Source organism: Setaria viridis, chromosome 7 (genome assembly GCF_005286985.2).
Source record: "Setaria viridis chromosome 7, Setaria_viridis_v4.0, whole genome shotgun sequence".
Lineage (NCBI taxonomy): Eukaryota > Viridiplantae > Streptophyta > Magnoliopsida > Poales > Poaceae > Setaria > Setaria viridis.
Genome location: NC_048269.2, coordinates 31882555 through 31908221, shown reverse-complemented (window position 1 = coordinate 31908221; position 25667 = coordinate 31882555). Strand labels below are relative to the sequence as shown.

Sequence of the window (25667 nt, the reverse complement as noted above, 5' to 3'; positions counted from 1 at the left end):
ACCCCTTAGTTGCTTCCGTGTGGACTAATCAGTCTTAGCTAAGGTGGGTAATGGATTTGTTAGGATCCGCACCGGCAATAAGGTGATCGTGTTGCGGTACCCTACTTGTGGAAAAAGTGTACAACCTCTGCAGAGTTAAAACCTAACCGGGTAGCCGTGTCCACGGCATTGGACGAGTTATGGCTTGGTCACATAACTAGCACTTGGAGATGGATGGTTTTTATGGCGTGTGTTGGATTTTGGAAGTGTCCGGCAATTGTGTCGTGAGCTATGACGGACGAGGAGTCCGATAGCAATAAAATTTGGATCCTTTGTGTAGGATCAACCCCACTTAATGTTTCGGTTACTAAAGGAAATGCTTTGCGAAAACTCTTTTGAAAATGAACCCTTGCATGTGTTGAAAATCTAGCTTTATTGCAAATGAACCTTAACCTCATCCTTGTTATATCCTGTGCATGCTCTTGCTTGTATCCCCCTCCGTGGATGGGGTTGGACTTGTTGAGTACTTTCATACTCACCCTTATTTTGTTGCTTCAGAGGAAGACCCGGACTACGTCGCCGAGGATCTCGAGCAGGAGGTCATGTCCGCACCCAACGCTGCCTGTGGTGTTGGCCTTTTGTAGGATGCTTCCGCTGACGCTTAGTTCCGATTGCAACCCGGAGTCCGACTGGACTGCAACTTGGATTTTGTTGACACCGAATTATCGGACTTCTATAGTTAGTTTCGGAACATGAAGCCTTCATACTTCGAAACTAGGGGGCCTGTGTTAATACCAAAATTTGGAAATATGCTGTGAAAGGAAGGAATCGGCCGATGATGCAAAAAAATGATGAAATCTCCTAACTAAGGCTATTTGCGAGCTGGCCGTAGAGATCAGGAACATGTGCATGAAGAAAGAGAAAGCAAGAAAGCTAGAAGATTAAAAGAAGTCAACGCACACATGTACACGGCAAGAGTTCCAACAGTCTGGCATCCAAGGGAAGCGCACGTACGGGAGGTTGTTTTATAGAATAAAATATTTTGGAGATAGAGTTGGTTAGGGATAAGCTTGATTAGAGATAGAGTTGGGTTAGTTAGAGATAGAGTTTTGATTAGAAAATATTATGTACGTGACTTGCCTTGTATGTGATTAAAATGCCAATTATGTAACGTCAAAGGCCATCCGCCCTATAAATATAAAGGGTCCTGGTCATTGTAATTATCATCACACGATCAATAAACAAACATATTTACCTTTACCTTTCGGCTCCACGCCATTGCCCTAGGAGTAGGAGTAATGTAGTTTCTCGACGAGTTCCTTCTAGCAAGCTGGGCTGCATCGACCTCGATCTTCGGCGAGCTGCAAGTTCCATCACTAGGTGTTCTAGGCTTTAACCACCGAGCGCATCGCTGTGGTTTCGTCTAGTTTCATCTACCAGTTATCGAGTATCTTGGATCTTTGACTTACGGCGCATCGCTTCTGTCTCGATCTACGGTATTCACCGGTTATCCCGCCTTGATTAAGCTTGCATCGGCTAATATTTGTCTATTCTATCGTCTTGCCGTTTACGACATATTAATTGTTATTAATTCTGTCGGAAAAGACGATAGATCTATTCTTAATAGCATGTTGCATCTTAATCTTGGTTACCCTTTCGAGTGCTGTTGGGATTAAGTTTCGTTATGATTGGATTCATCGGCTGGCGAGGTTCAGATTAACATCCTGCTAAATATTTCTAGACTGCAACTACCGGGCGCATCGCTGTGGTTTCACCTAGAGATATTGGTGGAGAGTTTAGTTTAGATCTCATCGGCTTGTAGCTCTAGCTATGGCGGGGCAACAACTCAACAGAATCCTGTTTTCTATCAGCCGTCTGGCTGATATTTATTGTAAATTATATTAAATCGGCTGGATGGCTGATGAATCACTCACATTCATCAAGGTACTGGAATCGGTTTCACAGCCGATATATTTGTCATGATTTATTTTGTTGCACCATTATCGCTACTGTGCAGAGATTATATCGGCCTGATCGGCCGGTTGCCTCGGACTTCACAATGACTATCATCTCCTTGTCAGTTGAATGGTCAAACTGACTGGCACGCCCGCGCACACCACGCGCGCCGATTTGGATTCTGCACTGGAGTTAAGCAGATCTCCCAGGTCCTCATGTGCTGATGCAGGGTCCACCACCGCTAGGATTTTGCGTCAACACAGTTTTGGTGTCAACAGATTTGTATCGTTGTTGGTTTAGTTCTTCTTTGGGTGTGGCTTGCCCGCCCGCTCCTTCGGGAGTTGTACGGTTTTCGAACCATCTGTTGAATAAATGTGTTATCAGCCTCCTGGGACTGATATTTGTATCACATTTAGTCTCTACTTACGTGGGGACGCTTCAATCGGCTTGCTCAATCGGGCGCCACCCAAAACCCAAAATCTGTCTGCTGGAGAAAAGGCCCATATAGCCTGGAGTGAAGGGGGAGAGGCGGACAGGCTAGCCCACAACTTTTGAAAGGCTCATAAGATATCTGAAAACCTCTTCGGCGTCTCTCCACCCCGGCGTCACTCCAAAATTCATCTTGTTTGCATGTGTATTATTAGGTCTAGTTAGAACTTAGAAGAGCCTTTAAGAGAAAGATCTAGCTAGAAGAAATTTTTTTGAGGGTCAACTAGCTGGGGGGTGGCGGGAAGAGAGGCAAGAGAAAGATCTAGTTAGAAGAATTTAATTGTTTAACTATTATTTTCTTAAAAATTCCCACGACATGGAAAACATGACTGGTCAAAGAGAAGAGAGTAGCCAGTTGGAAAATATAAATATAAGAAAATATAAAAAAATATGATAAAGAACAAACAAGTACCAACCCATGTCAGCCAACTCTCACTATTAATCCGGCCATATGCCTCAAGAGTAAAGTAGTTTAATGACTTTCTAATGTCGACTGGACTACTGGAGTAACCACATTGTGTATGGAGGGGAATCCTCCCACGAGTCCCAGCCAGAGGATAACCAGTTAGGCCTGCTAATGGGGCGGGGCGAAATGGGTACTTCGGGACAGGTGTTTATGCGGGTTTCTTTAGGATGGGTGAGAATGGATTTTAAAGGCTAGCGGGGCGGGTTGGGGCGGGTCTAGTGAAAGCGCGGGTCGGGGGTGAGTTGGAACCGGTCCTTGTTGACCTCGCAAGATGGGGGTGTCATGCGTCCGTGCACACCAGTCCTGCAAGGCGGGTTACTGCACTCCCGCAAGAAAGCCACGCCACCACCACCGTCGGCCGCTGCCGCGCCGCTCTCCTCCAACAAAAACGGCATATTCAGGTACTCCCCTTCCAGCCCCCTCCTCTATCTCCTCCGCATCACCCCTTCACCTTCTTCTTCTTGCCAAATCTGCGGGGGAGGTGCCGTTAGCCGCCACCGCTGCATCCACTCCCGCGTGCAGGAGCTGAGGGTGCCACGCTCCACCAAGAAAGGCGACATTGGCGCCGCTCCTGCCGACAACACCCCGAATCCGTCCACCTCCAACTAGCACGCCACAGATCCTATTTCAGGAACCACACCAGCATCGGATCCCTTCGAGAGATCAAGGTGCTTTTCCCTTTTCTCTCCGATTCCTTAATGATCTGTTTCCTAATCTCGTATTCCTTTTCATTCTTGCATGCATAGCTATTCTTAGCTTGTTTATTTAATAGTGTGTTCTCTGGAATCAGATCCCTTGCTGAAGCTTATTTTTTTTATTCATCCAATCGGCTCTAGTTCATGTAGCATTACAACATCAATTAGAAGAGTATTTAGAACGAAAAGTATTTGAATGTGGATGCTTGATGTGCTGGTGGAAACTATTCAGAACACACAGATCAAACCTTGCTAATACCGATGCTAAGCACTATTCCTCCTAGTTCATGTCGCACAACTTGTTGCCTGCATACACAAAGAAAAAAACTAGAGATTGGTGCATGCACTATGTTTTCATCAGAATATATATTCAATCACTATTAGCTTCTATCATTGCATTTCATATGTATGATATTGCTGCTGATTATCGTTTATGCCTTTTTGAAACAGATATCTTCTCATCGGTTAGAGGTCTCTGGTACTAGTGAGAGCACCCATCGCAAACACCAAATCGAAGGGCACCAGTATGGGAGTATTATGAGCCGGAATTGGTCGAGATAGATGGTGTCCTAAAAGCAATCTGCAAGTACTGCGGAATAAAGTTGACTGCAAACAGGAAATCAGGTACAAACAGCCTTCGAACTCACATTGCAGAGTATTGCCCCAAAGTCCCTAGTGATGATAGGAACAAATTTGTCACTACAATGAAGAAAAAGCTTGTAGATGGTTCATTCACCTTTAATCAATAGAGAAGTCGTGACTTGATGTTGCATGGTGTGTTAGAGCTGATGTAGAATTCAATAAGTTTGATGATGAAAGCTTTGAGCCTTGGATGGAGTCATTGCAACCCACATTTAGCTGCATAGGGCGACAAATGATTCGTAATGAATGTGTTGCTAAGTTTGAGATAGCAAAGACAGAATTACGAAGTGAACTTTTGAATCTTAACTCTCGCATATGCTTCACATATGATCTTTGGATATCAAATCAAAAGTTGGGATATATTTGTGTGACAGACCACTATATTGGCCCTGATTTTGTTTTGAAGAAAAAGATAATTGCATTTGAGGATGTGAAGTATCCACATATGGGTGTAGCTATTGAGGAAGCCATTACAACTGTTCTGACAGATTATGGAATCAAAGAGAAGATGTTTATGATCACACTCGACAATGCAGCAAATAACAAGGCAGCTCGTGATCTTCTGCAAGAAAGCGGAAAGCATGACATGTTATTTGGTGGTGAGCATCTTCTTGTTAGATGTTGTGCTCATATACTCAACATTCTTGTCCAAGATGGTATGAACACTCTTGAAACTTTGGTCTGCTGCAAAGATTGGTTGTATAAATATATCACTGTAATTTTTACTAATTGAGATTTCCTTTGTTCTTGTTTCAGTCATATCTTTACATCTGTACCTACCTAACATAATGATCCTTATCTGTGTGCACCCATCTTTTTTAAGATTGCTTCATCTAATTCCTTTTCCATCATATAATTATCTGTCAATTAATTAGGATACATAATTTTTATTTTTGAAGGTTACTTTCTACCGAACTGACTGCACTGCTTCTTATTGACAGATGAGCGTTGACTGCACTGCTTCTTATTGATAGTTGACAACACGTTGACTGCATTGCTTCTGATGATGTGCTGTGCTGACTGCTACTTTTAGTTTATGATAGTGTTGTGATGCACTGCTACTGAAGAAGTGACATCCTAGTACCAAAAGTTCTTTTGTCAGGATGGATTGGATTTTTGAATTTATGTTAATGAGTTTGTAAATTCCTGCCATGATCACCTTGACTAGATGTATAATCACAGCTATTAACTACTATGTGCATGACTCTTATTGTAAGTTTATCCTTAGCAGTACAAATTTGGTACATATAGTATTATATTATGTTCTCATGTTGAACCCACGGTGTACCTACATAAAATGGGACGGGGAGGGACGGGTTAATTAAATGGTATTTTGGGTAGGAGCGCGTCCGCGTCGATTCCTGTTAATTGCGGGGAGGGGTGGGTGAGGGGCGGCTCCACCCCATTAGCAGGCCTATAACCAGTCCACCACCCACACCTAACCATAATAGACCATTTTTTGTATACTAATGATTTTTTTTTATTTGCGACACCTAGAACATGGTTTCCCCAGCTCTGTTTTAGGGTTCCTTCTCCCCTTTCTTTAATCCTCATCTCCTCAACTAATTTGAACATCTTTTACCTCGTGTTCTAGGAGTGAAAAAATAATGCTCTGCAGGTCCTTAAAAAATGATGCACCACTTGATAATGAAGCGGGGTGTGCGCGATCAAAAATTTGTGTCCGCGGACTTCAAAATATCAGACGAGGAATCTAGCCCATGAATGTTCACCAGGCCAGTACATACCTGCTGGGAGTTATGGGCCGAGGCCAATTTTCGCATTTAAAATTTTCTAGATCAACAATTTACAGGACCCCAAAACATCAGACGATGCAGTGACCAATTCTCTCTTGTTTATATACGATCCACAAGGTAGAAACAGAGAGCATATACTAGCAATGTCCATCACATTTCATTTTAGTTCTAAAACGACCCAAATAATACACATAGCCTCCGCTTAATATTGCAGAGGACTGAATCACTGAATCACCACAGAGAGCATACACAAACGAGAGCAAGTTGGAGCACAGGTTTCGCGCACAGACCAGACCAGGCAGCAGTTCCATCACACGGATCTTATTATGGCAGAGCTATAGGCGACCAGACCGGAGACAACCATGACATGCTTACTAGGACGACGGCCTGCAGCTGCAGTACCGTCTCACTGGAGGACGAGGCAGCCTTCTGCAATAGGCAGAGGGGCGACGGGGACGGGCGTGTAGGTTGCTTCCTCACCCTCACTGACTTTCTCCTCATCGGCCTGAACCAGACCAGCAGCAGTAAAGATGTAGGCCTTCACTTCCTCGAAGCGTTCCTCAGACAGGGAGACCTCGGCGAGGAGCTTCCACGCAGAGGTTTCAGATGCCTCCTCATAGTCATTCCTCCGCTTCAGCACAATGTGGCCACTGATCTCCCACACGGCTGGATTCACCTGGGTGTCCAGCAGCTCCTGGCTCACTTCGCCCAGAGCCTGCTTCTCAGCATAGCACTGCATTATTGAAACAGATACGAAGTTTTTGTTAAGACACTGTAAAGTGATTTCCAGCAATGCAGACAGAACTACAGAGAATGTAACATGTAATATCCTCTGTTTCCCTAATGTAAACCATCCAAAGTTTATAAGATTTGCTTACAATACTACAAATCACCTAGAAGTGTTAATTACCATGAATCTTACAGCTACAGTGTTGAACTACATGCAACTATGCAAATGATTTCTGAATACTAATGGTTACTGAAAATACCTGAGCACACAGTTCAGTTCACATTTCAGAAAAGTACATAATTGTGTAATGATATTTACCTGGGGGAAGAGGAAGATCCTCTTGCCACAGTCTGAAATAAGCACATTGTAAGGCACATTGTTGTCCTGCAGCCAAATACAAGCACTGGAAACCACATTTGCCAGGTCATTCAGTGTGTTCCCTCCCTCAAATACCAGGCCTCTCACAGGATAATTTATCAGCTTGGACACAGTCACCCCACTCTTCATTGTGTCCTCAGAAAGAGGGATCTTGTGGGTAGCTGCCTTCTCGACAGGGAAAGGCACTGACAAGTAGTATGCCTGTGAAGAAAAGGTTCAGTACTAAACAAATTTTTTTCAAACAAGTTACCAACTGCTCGATAGGCCAGTTTCTGTGCAAATTATTCAGATCAAAATGCATATGGCAGTTTTCTTGCTCTCCAAATGCACAAAGTTCACTATCACTACGACAGCTACAACCAGCATCTCAAAACTGCGGGTGTTTGATGATTTTATCAGAAGAGTACAAGTGGACATGACATTAAAACAATACTACTATCTGCACAGTACTGGATGCTCCTATTTGGTTCCCATTTTGTGGTGATAAGTAAATTTAGATACCATGCATAGTTCAATACCTGAAAGTGGAGGTGATTGATGGTAGCAAAGGCACCCAAACTATTGTAACCAAGCCTGAAGTATGGGCTAGCTGCCTCAGCTGCCATCTGCAGTGCTAGCAAGAAGCTCTCTGGATCAATCCTCTGAGGCAAGCCGTCCAGAACACGGGGAATGAGAAGCACGTGACCATATTCAATTGGGCTCACCTGTAAAACAATTGCAAATAGCCATTGGAATCAAGAATAGACAAGATGGAATGGAAGTGGCATTATCAGTGTGGCTGAGAGATATACATTGATAGCAACAACATTTGGTGCACGATCAGCAACAGTGATTGGAGCATTATTCAGGAAGTAGCTGTCATCGCCAGCACCATTCTCAAACTGGAAGAGCACCTCTTCCTGGCCAACTTTGGTAAAGTTGAACTTGGCAGGGTCAAATGGCTGAAGCACACGGTCGACACGGAACTCGGTAGGGCGCTTCTTAAGGTGGCGGCCTTCATTCAGTTGTGCAACGAACCCAAGGTTGCCAGGGATGACCTTGGTTTCACAGGCAGTGACATCATAGCGGAATAAGCCTCGAGCCATCCTGTCCTCCCACTGTCAGGATAAAAAGCAAAATATTAAACTCAGAATTCAAATCTAGGAATAGAATATGGAACTAGACTTCACTATTCATCCATTTCAGCGAACTTTCACGGTAAACCATCTATAACTTGTTTAGGCGTCTTACAAAACTCAAGTAAAACTGCCTATATTATTTGAAGCAGTGATAGACATTTAGATTCACATGTGCATATTCGACTAGTTCTAGTGCCATAGTAGGTAAATGATCTCTATCCAGTATTTAAAATTGCATGGACACAACCAAATTGATATCTCAATTCACGTACTTACAGGAATGAACCATATACGACAACAACACCGTTGTTGCAGTAACTCGATCATCTTACAAGTCTTACATGCATGCATTTGCTACTGCTTGAGTGCACTTACATGTACACACAACAAGAGAGGATTATTGCCAAATATATTTCGTTAACTATTTAAGAGATTTTTCAATATCTTACTGCATGTGGAATAAAATGACTCCTAGTACATCTCATCCAAAACTAGCACAGTTAAAGTTCGTAATGCCATGCAACCAAAACCACAAGCTTTTATTTACCTCAGTAAGGAGGATATTGACAAGGGACTTAGTTGAAGAAGCATCCTCCTGTGAAGGCTTTGCCGGATTTGCCTTGAAAGCGTAGAGGGGGAGCTTTGAAACTGCACATAGAAAGGCATGCAAATGTTAATTCCACAGAAGTGTAGCTTAATTTGCTACTTTCATGTCAAGTGAAGCAAATTGTACAATATTTTTGTTCGTGCAGGGTTGATGTATTAGTGAGTTAAAAAATATTTTTTCCAGGAAACTATTAAAAAAATCAAGCACATAAGCAAAAGGTGTATAGTAAACAATCACTGCCATACAAAATTCACATAAATACAAAAGGCCGTCTGTTTTGCTTGCGGTATGATGACATGGGTTTCCAGCTGAGATTTTTTTTTTCAGAAAAATTGTAAGTATCTAGTGCCCAAGATGCTAGTTTATACCCTTATTTAATCCAACATAACTGGAGGCGGGGAAACTGCCAGTTGTTCAACCCGAAACCAGCGGCCGTTACAATTTTTAACCATAGGGTGAGTTAAAAATAGCACAGTTAAAAAAAGAAAGAGCACCCTGCTGTGACTGTTTAGCTGAAAAGGCCCCCAAGTTTGTGGAACGCAAGGGGAGGCCTTTACTAGTTTACTGTACAAAGTTCCCGAATCAGGCACAAATCGCCGTGGCAAAATTTTTAAAATGGCAGGATCTTAATCAAAGAGAAGCTTTAAAAAAATTTCATCCAGATTTGGGGCGAAAACGACGTGGGATTGACCGTAAACGAATGGAAAGGAAAGGGTGGGCGGGTAGGTGGGCTCACCAGGGAGGCAGCAGTCGCCGAGGCAGTTCCTGCCGCATCCGGCGCGCGGCTTGTCGGCGTCCTCCTGGTAGTTGGAGACGACGGTGGGCACCCTCCTGATGGTGAGCTTCATCTCCATGGTTGCTCTCGGGCGGGTGCTAATCTCTCGGGTGCTTGTCGGGGTCGGGGGGTCAGCAGACGACGGCGGCGGTTGCTACTTTACGAGAAGAAGAAGAAGAAGAAGGGATCGAGAGAGAGGGAGAGGCAGGGAGGAGCGGCGTCTCAGAGGCAGGGACGACCGCCGCCGGCGAGGAAGAGGAGGTCGGACGGGCTCCCTCCGGCCGAGGGTAGCGCCCCGCGGCCGCCGTGCGGGGCGGGGCTGGTGGCGACGGCGGAGGCGATGGTGCCCGTGGGCTCCACCTGCGCAGCTGCGGGGCCGCGCCGGGGGGCTGCAACGCTAGCCGTGATGCCTACAACTCGGCCACGCCCAGAGGGGGGGAAGGGGGGGGGGGGGGCAAGGGCTGGTGCGGGGATCGGGCGGGAGGTCGCGGAGGCTCCTGGAGTCGCGTCCCCTCTCCTCTCCTGTTGCTCTTCTCCGGCGAGCGGCGGCGGTGGCGGTGGCGGGGGCGTTGGGGGGTTGTGCTGCGTGCGATGGGGACTGGGGTGGGTTGGGTTTGGGAGGCGAGAGGGCGGAGGCCGGGTGGCATTAAATAGGGGAAGAGCTGGAGGCGGCCGCGGTGGCGGATTTGAGGTGGTGTGGCGTTTGTGTGGTGGATCTGAGCCGGCCTGGATCGGAGCCGGGGCGGCCAGGCCATTCCTATTTTCTGTTTTGTTTTCTGTGTGGTGTCACGTTTGGTATCTGCAGGAGCTCTGGCTGGCTAAGGTTCCGTCTCGTTTAGTTGTTGATGCTACGGTAGCTGAAGGAGAACTTCGCCTTCACAACGGCGGCACGGGAATGGCAAGAGAAACAGGATTTGGATGGAGCAACAAACGCAGGTTCTGCACGGTATACATTTTTTCGGTTTCTTATGCGTCATCTGTAACTATTTTTAAAATTTGACCTCTTTTCTTTCTTAGCACTATTACGTGCTGTAAATTGGTAACATCAAATAAATTCAAAAAAATATGAACTTTTAAGTTATTAACTCAAGCTCGAATGAATAGTTCTACCACAAACGATGGATGGCATCATTACTCTACCCGTGCTATTTTTTCAATAGTTGCTTGTTATCACTAATTTCGATTCCCACCCTAAACCTAAATATTATATATACGGCTTGTTTGCATATCTAAACACATAGAAGAACTCCAAAAATTAAAATGGTTTGTAATTTGTAACGAAGAGACCGAGAGAGTAGGTATACGTGAGGTCGAGTGGATGGTCTACGAGTAGGAATGCAAGTGGGTACCTGTGTTTTTCTGGATAATTACAATGACATGCCACTTTAATTTATTTATCCTCCCAATTATTTATATGAAATGCCATTCCAGTTTATTTCATCAACTTCTTGGTTGACTAGGGGTGTTTGGATACCCCATGCTAAAGTTTAGCACCTGTCACATCGGATGTTTAGATGCTAATTAGGAGTATTAAACATAGACTAATTACAAAACTAATTGCATAGATGGAGTCTAATTCGCAAGACGAATCTATTAAGCCTAATTAGTTCATGATTTGACAATATGGTGCTACAATAACCATTTGCTAATGTGGATTAATTAGATTTAATAGATTCGTCTCACGAATTAGCACAGAGGTTGTGCAATTAGTTTTATAATTAGCTCATGTTTAGTCCTTCTAATTAGCATCTGAACATCCAATGTGACACTGCTAAAGTTTAGCACATACTATCAAACACCCTCTAAATAACCCAAAATATATATAACTTGCATCCCTACCTAAGAGGTTAGTGAACCGACAGCGAGTGGCGCATGCTAGATGGCACAGGCACAACCATGAGTCGACTGGAAGCGATGAGTGAACCGAGAGCGTACTCGAAGGGAGGACGAAGTTTGGTACGAGAGAGATAACGGAGAAGAATGTGACATTTGGAGGTGAAAGAGAGGGTGCTCATTGGATCGAATATCCAACGGTTAAGATCGTCGTCGACTGAGACCGTGCCTTCTTACCTAGTCAGAGTCGTGTTGTGTTTCACACAGGCGGTTATACCGATGGAGCAGTGTGCACCACGTAAAAACGAAAGCTCGCCGCGCGCCGAACGTGGTGGCATCCGCGGCCCCGTGCTTTTGAGTGGCTGCCATGCATTTGGCCCACCGGCCCCATCCCGGTCTTCTTCCCCACATCGGTTTTGAGCCGCACAGCACCGGTGCACTGGCACGGGACCACGTCGCCGCCGGTCGCCGCCGGCCACCTGCTAGCGGCTACGCGCAGTGTCACTACCAGCCAGCAGTGTACTTGCCTACTGGCACACGAAATTTGTTGCTTCTCTGTGTCTTTTTTCCTTTCGAATCGCATAGTATAGATGCAGATGTTCGTATACACGCACACACAACTATTGGTGTCTTGCTGTCGACAGTCATGTTGCCTACCATTAAAAGAATAGCGCCGGTTAAATTCAGACGTTCGTATACACGCACGCACAACCACTGGCATCTCGTTGTCGACAGTCACGTTGCCTACCACTAAAAGAATAGCACTGATTAAATTCTAAAATAAATTTAGAAAAATGCAAGCACCAGTGTTGAGTCGAGGACTCGAAAATGTAATGCAAGCACTAGTGGACGGGTTCCACCATAAGGAACCTTACCAGCTGAGCTACGCTGAGCGTACCCTGCTTGTCCGTGCCTTTGATCATCTAGCTATTGGTGTTAGTATACTATATTATTAAAGCCGGGATGTGTCTCCATGCATGATATGTGGCTGTGCATATCAACTGCAAATTTATAATACGAATAGCATATATCATCGGATCACGTCAGTGTGTTGGGATCGGAAGTATGCATGCATTCTATTATTGGAACGGTTTTGAAATTACAAGTTTTATTTTATTTTATCATGGCACGTCTTTACTAATCAAATGGCACAATTGATGTTGTTATATATATACAGAAAATACTTTTTATGGTTATATTTTGCATATGAAAATAAATGACATTAGTGGAGGAATTGAATACGTAATTTCGTCAACCTAGTCTATATAACCGTCTACATATATGTATTGTATTTCGAAATATGTGTATATAGGTGTATGCGTGTGTGTACCGTGTGTTGAAGAAAAAAAAAAGCAGGGCTCCCTCGCGTGTGTGTGGGGGTGGGGGGTTGTTCCTGTTTAAACAAATGTGGCTGTGCATAAGCCACGTGGTTAGGATGATCAGAGATCACAGGAGCCCTTCAATTTGATGGTACGGACTAGTTATATATATATATATATCTAAAAGCTTCATGCTGATCGGTACCCCATCAAGCTGATGGTATATGCATAAGCGATTCGATCTCATGACCTCCCGATCTTGTATACATTTTTCTAGGACCCAGAAATTTATTTTCAAGCGATATATTTCTGGATCTACATTATTTAACGCAGATTTCTGCGATCCAAGCTACTGGTCTCATCGCATGCATGGTTTAGTTTAGCATTAATCAATTAAAAAAAAGCTAATAAGCCTGCTGCAGCCTGCAGCGATCGATCTGATAGACCAACCGTTCCACGAGGCAAGATGCACCGCACGTGAGGGCTTAGCTCTCCGGTTGCGTGCAGTGCAGAAAATAGTTTATATGCATGTTGCTGATGTTCGTCAGCGCAGATATCTCATCTGCTATGACCACGTTGGTGACGGGAGGGAGCTACAGGGTGGTACTCACCTCTAGACCTAGACCCGTGTGTAAGGTGCACACGCATATCAATGTCTTTCATCAATAATTTAGTTAATAATTTTAATTTTTATAATGCAAACTTGAAATGATTAGATTTATAATAAAATATACTTTCAAATAATGATAAGTTTATAATCATAAAATATATATATTCTAAGATAAATGAATAGTCAAAGTGTAACTTGTGAGACAGTGTCAAGCAGTTATAGTATATGCGGGAATTTTATTCCATCCATTGTAACTAAGTCTTTTGTAAAGGGAAAAAAAAAAGGTGTGGGGAGTGCCCACCGTCCATGCAGCTCCAATGGCAGCTTGTTGCATATGCATGCATAGCCATTTCCCCATTTTTGCACAAGTGGCATGTGACTCGGCATGGGCGTGACACGGGACGGCGTCTGCGCCAGCGCGAGCTTGGAGCCTTGGAGGGCAGTCATCAGCAAAAACATATTTTCGGCTTCATCTGCTTCGATCTCCTCATCATCTCTATTTTGATTTCTTCACTAGCAGGCAGCGGCTAGCATTCGATATTTTTCACTCTTCTGACGGCAAAAACCTTTGCTCGGTTCCAAAGGAGGTCGATTTTCTTCGTCAAAGATTCTTTCCTCCGTTTCCAAGCAGAGAAGCTTCCTGGATCGTGGGTTGGTGGAAAGTCTAAACAATGGACGTCCAGGATCAAGGGGCATGGACGGCTCGTATTCATCCAATCCACACGTTCCTTATATTTACCATTTCTTTAAACCGGTCTAATTCTCATGCTGATAAGAAAAACAAAATCCGTTCTTCGTTGCTGAACTCCAAATTCACATCACTTGCTAGATTGTCGTGTCCAACAATTTTCATCCACGCAACATGTTTTGTAGCACTGAGTTTGGGATAATACTGAGAAAATAATGCAATGCCAGTTTTTTTCTTCTATTTTTTAAAAAAGTTATTGTTATGTCGATCTATCTCGCTCGTCAATAATGCATTCCTGCTATTGCTTTCTCTGGACCCGTCTATTGAAAATCTCAGCAGATAGAGATACGTATCTCGATGTGGATACTGACATTTGATTACACATCAAGATCGATTTATATTATGCAGGGCTTGTGATCTTATTACATATCTTGGACAAGTTGCTGCCGGGACCAGCAGTGACCACAATTTGTCTTCACCCAAAATCCACATGATTGGGATCGGATGGCTTGTATGCTGCAATGAACTCGACCACAATCGCGGGGGCAATTCATCGCCGGCCAGAAAAAGGCGTGGCCCGGTTTTGTAGTCCAAGTACTCCCTGGCTGCTAGAGTTTCTTGCATTGCTTTTTTTTTTTGTCAAAAAAGTACGCGACAGATTATGAGGTGAGATGAGCTAACGACATTACTTGATGAAAGTTCGACCAAATGAGGATTGGTTATTTTACATGGACTCTATAGTACTGAAGTCGTTCTCAGTGATGGAGACATGAAAATGCCTTTTGACGACCTTTTCGTGACTATCAATTTCAGGCCTATGTATGCGGCTAAAAAACCACAAAGGATATTCCATGAGAATAATATTGTTCTGAAAAGCATATTTTGGGTGCGAATTGAATTAGTCCTGTTTTTCTCTGTTCTGAAAATTTAGAAACGGATCGAATCGGAATCGAATAACGGTCATGCAACATTCCAATAGTACTCTCTCCGTTGCAAATTATACGTCGTTTTGACTTTTCTACATGCATAGATATTATTATACATCTAGACATAGGGTATATCTGAGTGCATAACAAAGCCTATGAATAAAAAAAATCAAAACGATTTATAATTTGGAACGGAGGGAGTACAACTAAAGCGAAAGCGAATATGTACAGTGGGGTCGTTTGCACCATGTGAGGGTTCAGGTATGCCTCAAATAAACAGGCAGTCATGTACACCACATTTCTCTAGTGCAAAATTGATATTGAGCATCGATCAAAATGATTTTGTTGCATATTCACCGTCGCATGCGCCGGTCTTTGTCCGACCAGACTTAATTATATTGTGTCTCCATTTAATTTCGTGGCCATGCAAACCATACAGGTCGTTTTTTGGGGGAAAAACTCTTATCACGTGAGTTCAATTCTAAATTCATAAAGTCGAGTACACCTCAGTGTGTGGACGATGCTTCCTTCTCCTCTTGGTCACAAAGGTCCGCGCCCATTTCTGAATTTATAAAGAGATTCAGACTTAATTTCAATTGTCAAAACTGGTCCAACACAATTAACTACTCCCTCTGTCCCAAATTATAGATCGTTTTGTCTTTTCAAGATTCATAGAGTTTGCTATACATTTATATATACTCCATGTCCACATGTATAATAATATCTATGCATCTAGAAAAGCCAAAACGACTTATAATTTGGAACGGAGGGAGTACTAGCCAACAAAATCAATATATGATCTTTGGCGCAGCCCCCAATATAAAAGGTTCGAATGAAAATCCAGTTTGCCAAATAAAAAGTTTTCTATACATGCATGAGAAGAGAAGAGAAGGTGATGACGTAAGTTTGGGCTGCCGGCAAAGCAATATATATTTGGAATATATATTTGGGGAGGGATGGATGTTTGGTGAGATCCAAACACCCTGCACAGTGAGCTCGTTGATCGGAGGCGTGGAAATAAAAATGGCAGCCGGCGGCACACCAGCAAAGCGTCAGTCATGGCGTAGGAGATGACCTCAGCGCGCGATCCATTTGTTCGGTTCGTGAGGAGAAACGATAATGGTATTATGTCCTTGTACTAGATTAATAAGTATAGTTGATGCTTTCACTTGACGAGGCCGGGGAGATCACGTACGTCGCAGGAAGCTGCAGATTGCGTAGCAAAGGTGATGAGGTTAATTAGTGAGATGGATGTTCCGGTACCATTATGCTATCTACTTCCTTCATTCTAAATTGTAAGACGTTTTGATATTTTTATTATAGATTTTTCTGTGTATCTAGACATAATATATATCTAGGTGTATAATAAAAATTATAAATCATAAATCTAGAAATGTCAAAATGAGCTACAATTTGGAACGGAGGGAGTATCTAGAAGACCTGACCCCCGAAGCATCGTTATATTATTGACCAGGCTGAGCAATGCCAACTGCAAATTGAAATCGAATTCAAGGACAGTCTCTACTCACCAATAATCACCTTATTTTACTTGACCTAAGCTCCTTGTTTTCCACTGGTATATAGAACGATGGTGTAAAAATATAATTTTGGGGAACTTGTTTATATTATACAGTTACTTCCTCCGTTCCAAATTGTAGATCGTTTTGATATTTTTAGGTGTATAAATTTTACTATACACCTAGATATAGTTTATATTTAGATGCATAATTATATCTATAAATCTAAAAAAGCTAATACGACCTACAATTTGAAATGGAGGGAGTAGAAGATAGACATGTTATTATCTGATTGAGTGACACGACGCGAGGAGGACAATTTAGCTTAGATTATGCGCCAACTCTCGAGTCACCCAATTGATGGACACGTTCTACACATGGGAGGGTATCGTGCCCTCCCATTGAATGATTATCGATTTCTTTGACACGTTTTACACATGGGAGGGAATCGTGCCCTCAAATATTTGTAATTGTAGCAACATTTTCTCAACCCGGTGATGGTGTGAAAACCATCCAGAGATTCAAACCCAAAATTTTTCAGGCCCTTTTGAATTCGTAATATTTCAATATATTTTATTTCAGTGCAAGGAGTAGGATCTAATCACCGTGAAACAAGCTTAATTTCTTTCTAGACTGTAGTCTGTCCTAGAAAGCTGCTAAGCCCACGTAAAAAACAAAAAATACGTTAAGGAAAGCTAAGCCCAACTCGCTGGCCCAGTAAGAAGTCACAAAGCCCTATGGTTTGCTACTGGGCCGTACCAATCTCTTTGCATCCACTCTCGCTCGCTCGCTCGCTCGCTCGCGGCCATGGCGAACCCCCGCGGTGCGCCGCCGCTCCTCCACCCCCGCCTCCGGCGGCACCTGCGCTCGCCGATCTCGCGCTGCGCCTGCCTGCTCCTCGCCTTTGCCGCTCTCTTCCTCCTCTCCGCCCTGCGCCAGGTCGCGCGGGTCGACTTCCCCCACCCCGACGCACCCCGCCAGGCCCGTTTCGTGATCCCTTCCTCTCCGGTTTCGTTACTGCTAGCTTGTTGCTTGCTGCGGTTTCACCCCACGAATTGGAGCGTTAGGAGTTGGTTCTTGGTGCAATGGGGTTGCTGAATGCCCGAATTTGCCTTGTTTGTGCTCTTCTGATACACAAGTTAATCTCATTTCTTTTGGTATGTGGTCCTGTGGACATGTCTCTAGCCCAAATCCCCCCGGTTATTGATGGAACATCTGACTATGCAATGTAGCATAGCTACGGACCTTCCTCAAATTATAATAGCTTGTTGCTTGGCGGTTTCACCGCACGGATTGGTGCGTTAGGCTTAGGTTCTTGGCGCAATGTGCTTACTGAATGCCTGAATTTGCATTTTGTCTCATGTTGGCACTCAAAGTTAATCTCATTTCTTTTGATCCGTGGACATGTCTCTAGCACAAATTTCTCCTGGTTGTCAATAGACCACCTGACTAGTGACTATGCAATGTAACATAGCTATGGGCCTTCCTGAAACTTATACTAGCTGCAGGCTAAATTGTTAGTGTTCTTCAAACAAAAGATTGGAGCCATAGGGAGAAAATTGTTCCTGAAATTAATACCAGTATAAAACTAGTTGTAGGAGATGCGGATAGAGCAAGGTTGATCATCCACAGCAACTTGAGGCTAAGCGTAGGCCACCTGGATCGTTTTTGCTAATTGAAAGTCAAATATTGTATATAGGGAAAGCAGAAATGTTAAGCTTGGCTTGATCAAAAGTTTGACGATTGGTTTTGACACCTTTATTTTGGATGATCAAGTTGGATACCAGATGAATACGGTGTTCTTAAATGACCTCTTTGTGCTAATAATATTTTTTATGCACCAGCATGGGCACTAGAAGACTCACAGACTATAAGTAGAGGCTTATATATATTTGGATGTTAGACACCTAAACTTACTTTGCATGATTGCCATCCCTGTGAAACAAAACTGATATTTGTAGATTGATTCATGGTGGGTATCGAGAGCAGTACTCTTACAAACTCAAATGTCGTTGTTGAACCAAAGAAATGATTGATCTTCAGGTGTCAAGCGAGCAGCTTTGGGCATCTATTGGCTATGGTTATGATGCTTGTGTTACACCAACCTCTAGATATAAGGGTAAGTTTTTTCATTTTTGCGCTACCTTTTTCTTAAATGAACTTGACGGTTCAGAATAAAAAAAAGTAAAGTCAACCATTTATTTTCATTGTACTAAGGCCCTGTTTGGCATGGATCCAACTCCGGGTGGAGCTGCTCCACTCCAGAACTCCACATGGAGCCAGCTCCGCTCCAAAACTCCAGAACAAAAATGAGGTGTTTGGCCAGATGGGTGCTCTCAGCTCCAAAAAAAATCGATTTCAGTGTGGATTGCCATTGTTGCCCCCTAATTAAGGCCCCACTTGTCATCCTCTCTATCCCATCTTCTTCTTCCCCTTTTTCCACTGCACTATGCCGCACACGGGAGACCCTCCACGGGCGGCGGGGTGGGTAGCGACGGGGCGGCGGGTGGCGACGGGCGACGACGGGCGGCGACGGGCGGCGGGCGCGGCGGCGGGCGGCGACGGGCGGCGGGCGTGGCGGCGGGCGGCGACGGGCGGCGGCGGGCGGCGACGGGCGGCGGGTGCGGCGGCGGGCGGCGACGGGCGACGGGGCCGGCCGGCCACGGGGGCGGCGACGGGCAGGGCTCTGGCGGCGAGTGGGGCTCGGGAGAATAGAAGGGAGAATAGAATGAAACGTTTTTTTGTGTAACCAGTGGCATTGGTGGGTAATTACCCACCAACTCCACGAGAAGGTTCAAAAGAGAGATTTCTGGAGCAGCAAAAGAGGTGCTCCAAAACTCCACCTCCATTTGCACTACAGCTCCATGGAGTTGGCAACTCCATGGAGTTTTGGAGTTGGGGTGTTTGGCTGAATCTTTTGATGGAGTTGCTGGAGTTTAGGAGTGGAGCCGTGCCAAACAGGGCCTAAGATGGAATGCTCATGTTGTCTGTGACATCAAATGTTCTTTGTGTTGACATCAACTTCATGTTTATGCTTCATGCTCCCGATTTCTTCCTTCTCTCATTTTCTGAAATGATTATAAATTCTTTGTTTGTTTTAATGTTTTTCAATCTCCCTGTAAGTTAGTAAAATGAAAGCATGGTTTGAAGATTTCCTACTTTCTTAATATTTACCTTATTTGGACTAGGAACATGGGAGCTACATAACAATGACCAAGTTTAACTCATCTTGTAATTGTTCATCCTTTCACAGTCACATATCAAAACTAGTAACTCATCTTTTCATCTTTCTTGTTTATATATATGCAACCTGATATAGGAACAGTACTCATGCAAAAATGATACACATATGCGCATATTTGGTATTGTGATAACAATTATGTCATTGTTTTTATTTTGTGATGACTCTGACTATGCTTTATGTTAACAGTTCCAGGCAAGTCAGATCGCTATATGACTGTCAGAAGTAATGGAGGACTCAACCAAATGCGCACTGGAGTAAGTCGAGCTCACCAAAATTTAACATCGAACCTCATTTTTGTCTATCTTATGTCAGCATGCTTTCACATCTACAATTATATACCTGTTCTTGTTCAAAGAATAGCCTCGAGTTTTTTTCCTGGTGTCTTCTGATTAATCTGTGCTGTTATATTTGTCACAGTTATTATTACGTTATTCATAATTTCTGTATATAATTTCCATATGATTATGGTTTTCTATGTTTAATTGGAGCCTAACCTTCCCTCTACAGATCTGTGATATGGTTGCAGTTGCCCGTTTGGTGAATGCAACACTTGTTGTCCCTCAGTTAGATAAGCGATCATTCTGGCAAGATACCAGGTAATTGTGTTAGGTTATTGTCACATATTCTGTCTGATTACCTCTTAATTTTTTGTTTAACAACTTGCATGCTGTCTACAGTACATTTAAAGATATATTTGATCAGCCTCATTTTATTAAAGCTCTGGAAGGAGATGTCCACATTGTGGATGACTTGCCTGAAAGCTTGGAATCTGCTCCAAGAACCCGGAAACACTTTACCTCATGGTCGGGTGCAAGTTATTATGAGGAAGTGAAGGAGCTCTGGAAGAATCAGAAGGTAGTTCTCCAATTAAATTTCACAGTTGATTCCCTTAGTACTTGTGCATAAAAACTATTGCTTTTGCTTTGAAATAAACAGTGAGCTTTCTATTCAATTAAACTATCCATACTAATTTTTCATATGTTGAGCTGATATGATCTGATATGGTGGGATTACTTGCCAAATAGGTGAGGACATAGGCGGCTTGTCTAGGGATATAATATATATTGAGGGAGGAGTATGGGAGGTAGAGTAAAGGAAAGGGAGTATTGGAATCCTTAAGCGGTTAAGCCTCTGGAACTCCTCCCTCATCTGCCTCTTTGCATGGTTTCGCTAACCTCCCTCGTGTCCTCATCCCTCATTTCCTTCCATTGTGCTGCCTTCCCTACTCCCATGTCTCTTCATTTGCCTTGCAACAAGTTAGCTACTAGTCATTCCTACAGTTACTTGTCGGTCAAAACATGAATGGTTACCTAGCAGCCGTATCCGGTCTGCAGTGTAGCCAGTGGCTCCAATCTACTGGTGCTAGCAACTGGACATTCAACGACAATGGTTGTCATTTCTTAGCATCACTCTTTTACTTCTGCAAACTAAGAAGCCCTCATCTGTGCTAATGTAAAAGTACTATTTTTACCTGGATCTGAAGTCTGAAACTCACTATATGATCGCACTCTCACACCTCACTATGTCTTGCAGGTAGTTCACATCCCGAAATCTGACTCACGACTTGCTAACAATGGTCTTCCAATTGATATCCAGAGATTGAGATGCCGCTGTCTTTACCAAGCACTGCGTTTTTCGGATCCAATTGAGGACCTAGGAAAGGCATGAATAACTCTTAATAAACTGTACATTTCTTTAACTCAGAATATACAGTCCTTAATTTGCAGTTGGAGATTTATGGTAGTCTCTAAACTAGGTTCTGAGCCAACATAACACTTACACAACAGAAGCTGGTGGATCGTCTTAGGTCTCGCGGAAAATTCATCGCTCTTCATCTACGATATGAAAAGGATATGCTAGCATTTACGGGATGCACTTATGGTCTGAGTGATTCAGAAGCAAATGAGTTGAGAATTATGAGGTATGCACTTCCAAAGCAATCCATCAACTCTGTTTCTACATGCTGGTTATATTTAATTTGCTTTATCTTCTCAATAGGGAGAGAACAAGCCACTGGAAACTGAAGGATATAAACTCAACTGAACAGAGATCTGAAGGCAACTGTCCACTGACTCCAAATGAGGTGGGCATTTTTCTGCGTGCTATGGGCTATCCTGAATCCACATGGATCTATCTTGCAGCAGGTGAAATTTATGGTGGTGATAAATATATATCAAAATTGAGATCATACTTCCCAAATTTGGTTAGCAAGGTAGCTACACTTTGCCCATTTTGTTGATTGTATTGGCCACTTCCTAGCCATGCTACTAAACTTACATCTTACAGGAGATGCTAGCGACAAAAGAAGAGCTTGAGAAATTCAATAATCATGCTTCTCAAGTTGCAGCCCTTGATTACATAATTTCAGTTGAAAGTGATGTGTTTGTTCCATCACACTCTGGCAATATGGCAAAAGCTGTAGAAGGCCATCGGAGATTTCTGGGGCATCGCAAAACTATTACTCCTGATAGGTAAAGGCGAGGCCTTTCTCCCCCTGAAAGCCTGTTTTCCTTATCCAATCTTGCTACTTCCCTGATTTCTGACTTTGCATAATTTATGATTTTCTTCCAAAACAAGTCTTTCATGTAAACAAGCGCACTGATATTGTCATATTGAAAATATTTCTTATTTTTCCGTACACATCTGCACATGTGGGTCTTTTGGTTGTATTCTATCATTTTACGTGCATTTTTTTTCTTGATATTCTGGTATATCAATCTTGGCCATGTATCTAAGTGCGTGTTAGTTCATTTTCAACATTAATCTATTTAATCTGCAGGAGAGGATTGGTGGAACTCTTTGATTTACTGGAAAAAGGGGAACTCATGGAAGGTCCAAAGCTATCCTCAGTTGTTACTGACATGCATACATATAGGTGATTTTATTTATTTATAGTCCAAATAGTCATATGTGCAGTACTTTCTTTCTACAATTCAAAGATTACACTAATAATGCATTTCTGTGTTTGCAGACAAGGGGCTCCAAGGAAAAGATATGGCTCCTTGCCAGGAAGCAAGGGCAGAGCACGACTTAGGACTGAGGAATCTTTTTACGAAAACCCATTTCCTGAGTGCATCTGTCTGACTGGGAAGCATTGATGTTCTGCTGATGTATAGGTATGCATAATGCATATATCGGTTATTACACAGTATGATACTGTTTGTTAGCTTTGAGACACAATGCTTTTGATTAAAGTGTATTGTCCAAACCTTAGCACCTCAAAGAATCTTTCTGAATGAGCCGTCATCTTCTCTCCATTGCAGAGTTGTATAATGGCACCGTTCACTCGCATTAGAAGTGAACTAGTGCTTCTTTTTGGCCATTGGAGCTCTACTGACTTTCAAACTAAACGGATACTCTATGACATGAGGCAGTGAAGGATGCCTTCCTTCCAGTGATCAGCATCCAGTGACCTTGTTGGCCCAGATGGACTGGCCCCCATAACCAAGCAACTGTACATGAATGGGTTCGTTCCCACAAAATCGAGAGATTTGATGTTTAGGTTGTAGGCATGAAAGTTTCAAACAACACACGTAACATATGCATTTGCAAGGATCTGTAGCCCTGGAGGCATTATCAGAAAAATTCTGTAGTGACAAGCATCTGGCATTTAAAGAACAAGTTTACACATACTGTTTAACTGCTTCAGCTTTCTAGTTTTTAGTGATAATCGAAGCTGATGCTCACTTTGCCTCTCTAAATAGTAGCATCCCTCATGTCCTCTAATCATATTAACAAAAGACAGGCACTGTAAAAAGAAGTAGTTGAAACCCTACACGACTCGAAATGATTCTGCTATTTGTTTCAGATCCTTGTAATGCCTCTTCCATTGCAGACCTGAAAAAAATTCACGGCCGTTGTTCAGGATTGCAAAGTTCCAATAAGTATCATACGTTTCTGAGATTAAAAACAAAGCTTTTACCGTTTGCAGTTACGCTGAACAGGTAGAGTCTGTTCCCAGCTGCAGTGGCTGTAATGAACACATGGGGCGGCTCCAGCTCAAACTGGTAGTAAGTTCTTCCTGAATGCTCTGCTGTCGCTGAGGACAAGACCTTCCCTTCTACATTCTCTCCGATGACCTCTGGGCCGAAAGCACTGATCACTTTGTCAGGGTTGCCGATCTTCTCGATGGTCGCATCATCAAGATCATCTGTGGGACAGAATTACCAGTGATGACCATGTTTTCATCCTGAGAATATCTTGCAGTATGGCATCTAGTTCAGAAGGAGACCTCACCTGCAAATCTGCGAACTGGAGCTACGACGACGAACAACCGGCCCTCCTTTGGGTTTGCAAAGCGCAGGTCGATCTCTGTGCCACCGAGATCAGCAATTGACACAGGGACCTGGATTGGAGCCATGGTAACACAGCACAAATTTCGGATCCGAAATCAGAAATAAGTGACCGTTACGTGAAACTGAAGTTCTGTCAGTAGCTTCAGGTCTTAGTCTTACCTCGTCCCAGCCCTCAGGAACTTTGAAGCTGTAGGGGATGATGGGGCTCCAGCCGACTCCATGGCCGCCGGACTTGTCATCTGGCCTACGGTATGTTCTCCAGCCTGTCTGAACAATCAGCATCATGAAAACATTTTAACAGTATTTCTGTCTGAACTTCTATTGTAGTTTGGTTTCTCCAGAGGAAGAATCACACACTGGCGCATTCAGATGAAGCACTTTCAGAGCATTTGTTTGTCTCAAACTCTAAAATCTGAAGTACTCATATAGACCCAAAATAAATCAACCAAGTTCAATCACAAATGAATAAAAGAGAAGAATTTACCATTCTCATCAGGTTCTGATAAGCCTGGGATCCTCCCTGCCAGCAGGCCCTGAGTGGCGGCCAGGCCATGGCCTGCAAACCCAAGCACTGAAGCTCCACAGGCAGCTGCAGCTGCAGAAATCAATGAACGCCTCCTCCCCATCATTTCTACTCCCTCCTCCTCACGCGACACTGAAAGGGCTGGCTCATTGCTGCACCTCACAGCCGCCGCCAACGCCGCCGCCGCCCTGCTCTTGGTGAGGGGAGAAGGTTTGGTGAGGAACAGGGAGGAGCTCGGCGAGAACAGCACTGTCGTGCTGCTCATCTCTGCGAGGTGTGTGTGTATGTGTGAGACCTCTGTGATTGTTCCTTGATCTGCCTCTGTGGTTGTTCTTGGTGGATGGCCTAAACTTCTGGTGTCGCCTGGAGCGATTTCTTTTGTGTTCAGTTGCTGATTCGTGCTCCGTAGGCTATTTTGGACCACAAGGGGATGGGTGGACAGGATGGCTTCAGAGTTGGACAAAAACTCCTCGATCACCTAGATTGTTTGACAGTTTGAGTGTCCGCTCTTCACTTTCCCCCTTTATTCTGGATATGACCTGAGCAGAAATAAAAATTCACACCACCCTTAAAAAAGAAATAAAACTCCAGAAAAGCATGATGTCTTCTTATTTTTGGTACCATTCCTCATCACTATGTTCGTGTGTTCAACGCGGGCGGTTTGGGTTGAAGAAACGACTTTTGATTTTTCTGTAGTTTTAAAGTAAAAGTTAAACATGCCAAATGAAAAGAAGAGATGGTTATTGTGGTGCATCGTAAAACATGTGTGAGACTTGGTGTCGTAGACAAGGAATATGTTCTTGGCCCCCAAGCAACATCTCTTGTGCCAGAATTTTGAACCACTAGTTTTGGACATATGTATGAAAGCTAGGCTCAGTATACACACCACGTATAATCTAACAAGTGGTCACTCAGAAAAATGGAAGAAGAAAAATGCAGAACTTCTAGAACTGTCCAGTAGGTTTAACCTGTTGGACCTATTAGTTGTATTTACTAGTGGACTAGTAATAGAGAGCCAAGTATTGTTAACTCATATAAAAGAAAATAAGGAAGAACTTAATTAAATTGTATTGTTAACTCATATAATGATATACCAAATATGTTGCTAAAAATAAAGTAAGGT

At 43.4% G+C, this 25667-nt stretch overlaps 3 protein-coding genes across 4 annotated transcripts; 1 reads left to right on the top strand and 2 right to left on the bottom strand.

Annotated features, from left to right (window-relative positions):
* Positions 1 to 6116: 6116 nt before the first annotated feature.
* Positions 6117 to 9915, bottom strand: LOC117864250 (GDP-L-galactose phosphorylase 2). Its single transcript, XM_034748283.2, has 6 exons — positions 9551 to 9915; positions 8755 to 8855; positions 7881 to 8186; positions 7608 to 7793; positions 7030 to 7290; positions 6117 to 6714 (listed from the first exon to the last, which is right to left on the bottom strand). Exons 1-6 carry the CDS (start codon positions 9666 to 9668, stop codon positions 6388 to 6390), a joined length of 1299 nt encoding a protein of 432 aa, XP_034604174.1. The 5' UTR covers positions 9669 to 9915; the 3' UTR covers positions 6117 to 6387.
* A 7332-nt stretch (positions 9916 to 17247) lies between these two features.
* LOC117864318 (O-fucosyltransferase 38) lies at positions 17248 to 23356 on the top strand. The gene is made up of 12 exons (XM_034748371.2): positions 17248 to 17463; positions 18526 to 18601; positions 19913 to 19980; positions 20234 to 20322; positions 20404 to 20581; positions 21260 to 21388; positions 21514 to 21647; positions 21725 to 21938; positions 22013 to 22197; positions 22506 to 22601; positions 22698 to 22842; positions 22990 to 23356. The coding sequence occupies exons 1-11, from the start codon at positions 17290 to 17292 to the stop codon at positions 22822 to 22824; spliced, it is 1470 nt and encodes a 489-aa protein (XP_034604262.1). The 5' UTR covers positions 17248 to 17289; the 3' UTR covers positions 22825 to 22842; positions 22990 to 23356.
* Positions 23268 to 24929, bottom strand: LOC117864319 (psbP domain-containing protein 4, chloroplastic). Of its 2 annotated transcripts, none has more exons than XM_072294993.1 (5): positions 24506 to 24929; positions 24181 to 24284; positions 23963 to 24071; positions 23649 to 23876; positions 23268 to 23563 (listed from the first exon to the last, which is right to left on the bottom strand). In XM_072294993.1, the coding sequence occupies exons 1-5, from the start codon at positions 24807 to 24809 to the stop codon at positions 23499 to 23501; spliced, it is 810 nt and encodes a 269-aa protein (XP_072151094.1). In that variant the 5' UTR covers positions 24810 to 24929; the 3' UTR covers positions 23268 to 23498. The 2 variants fall into 2 exon arrangements, with proteins under 2 accessions (XP_072151094.1, XP_034604264.1); XM_034748373.2 differs by having other exon boundaries at positions 24181 to 24288; positions 24506 to 24719.
* Between the last annotated feature and the right edge of the window lie 738 nt (positions 24930 to 25667).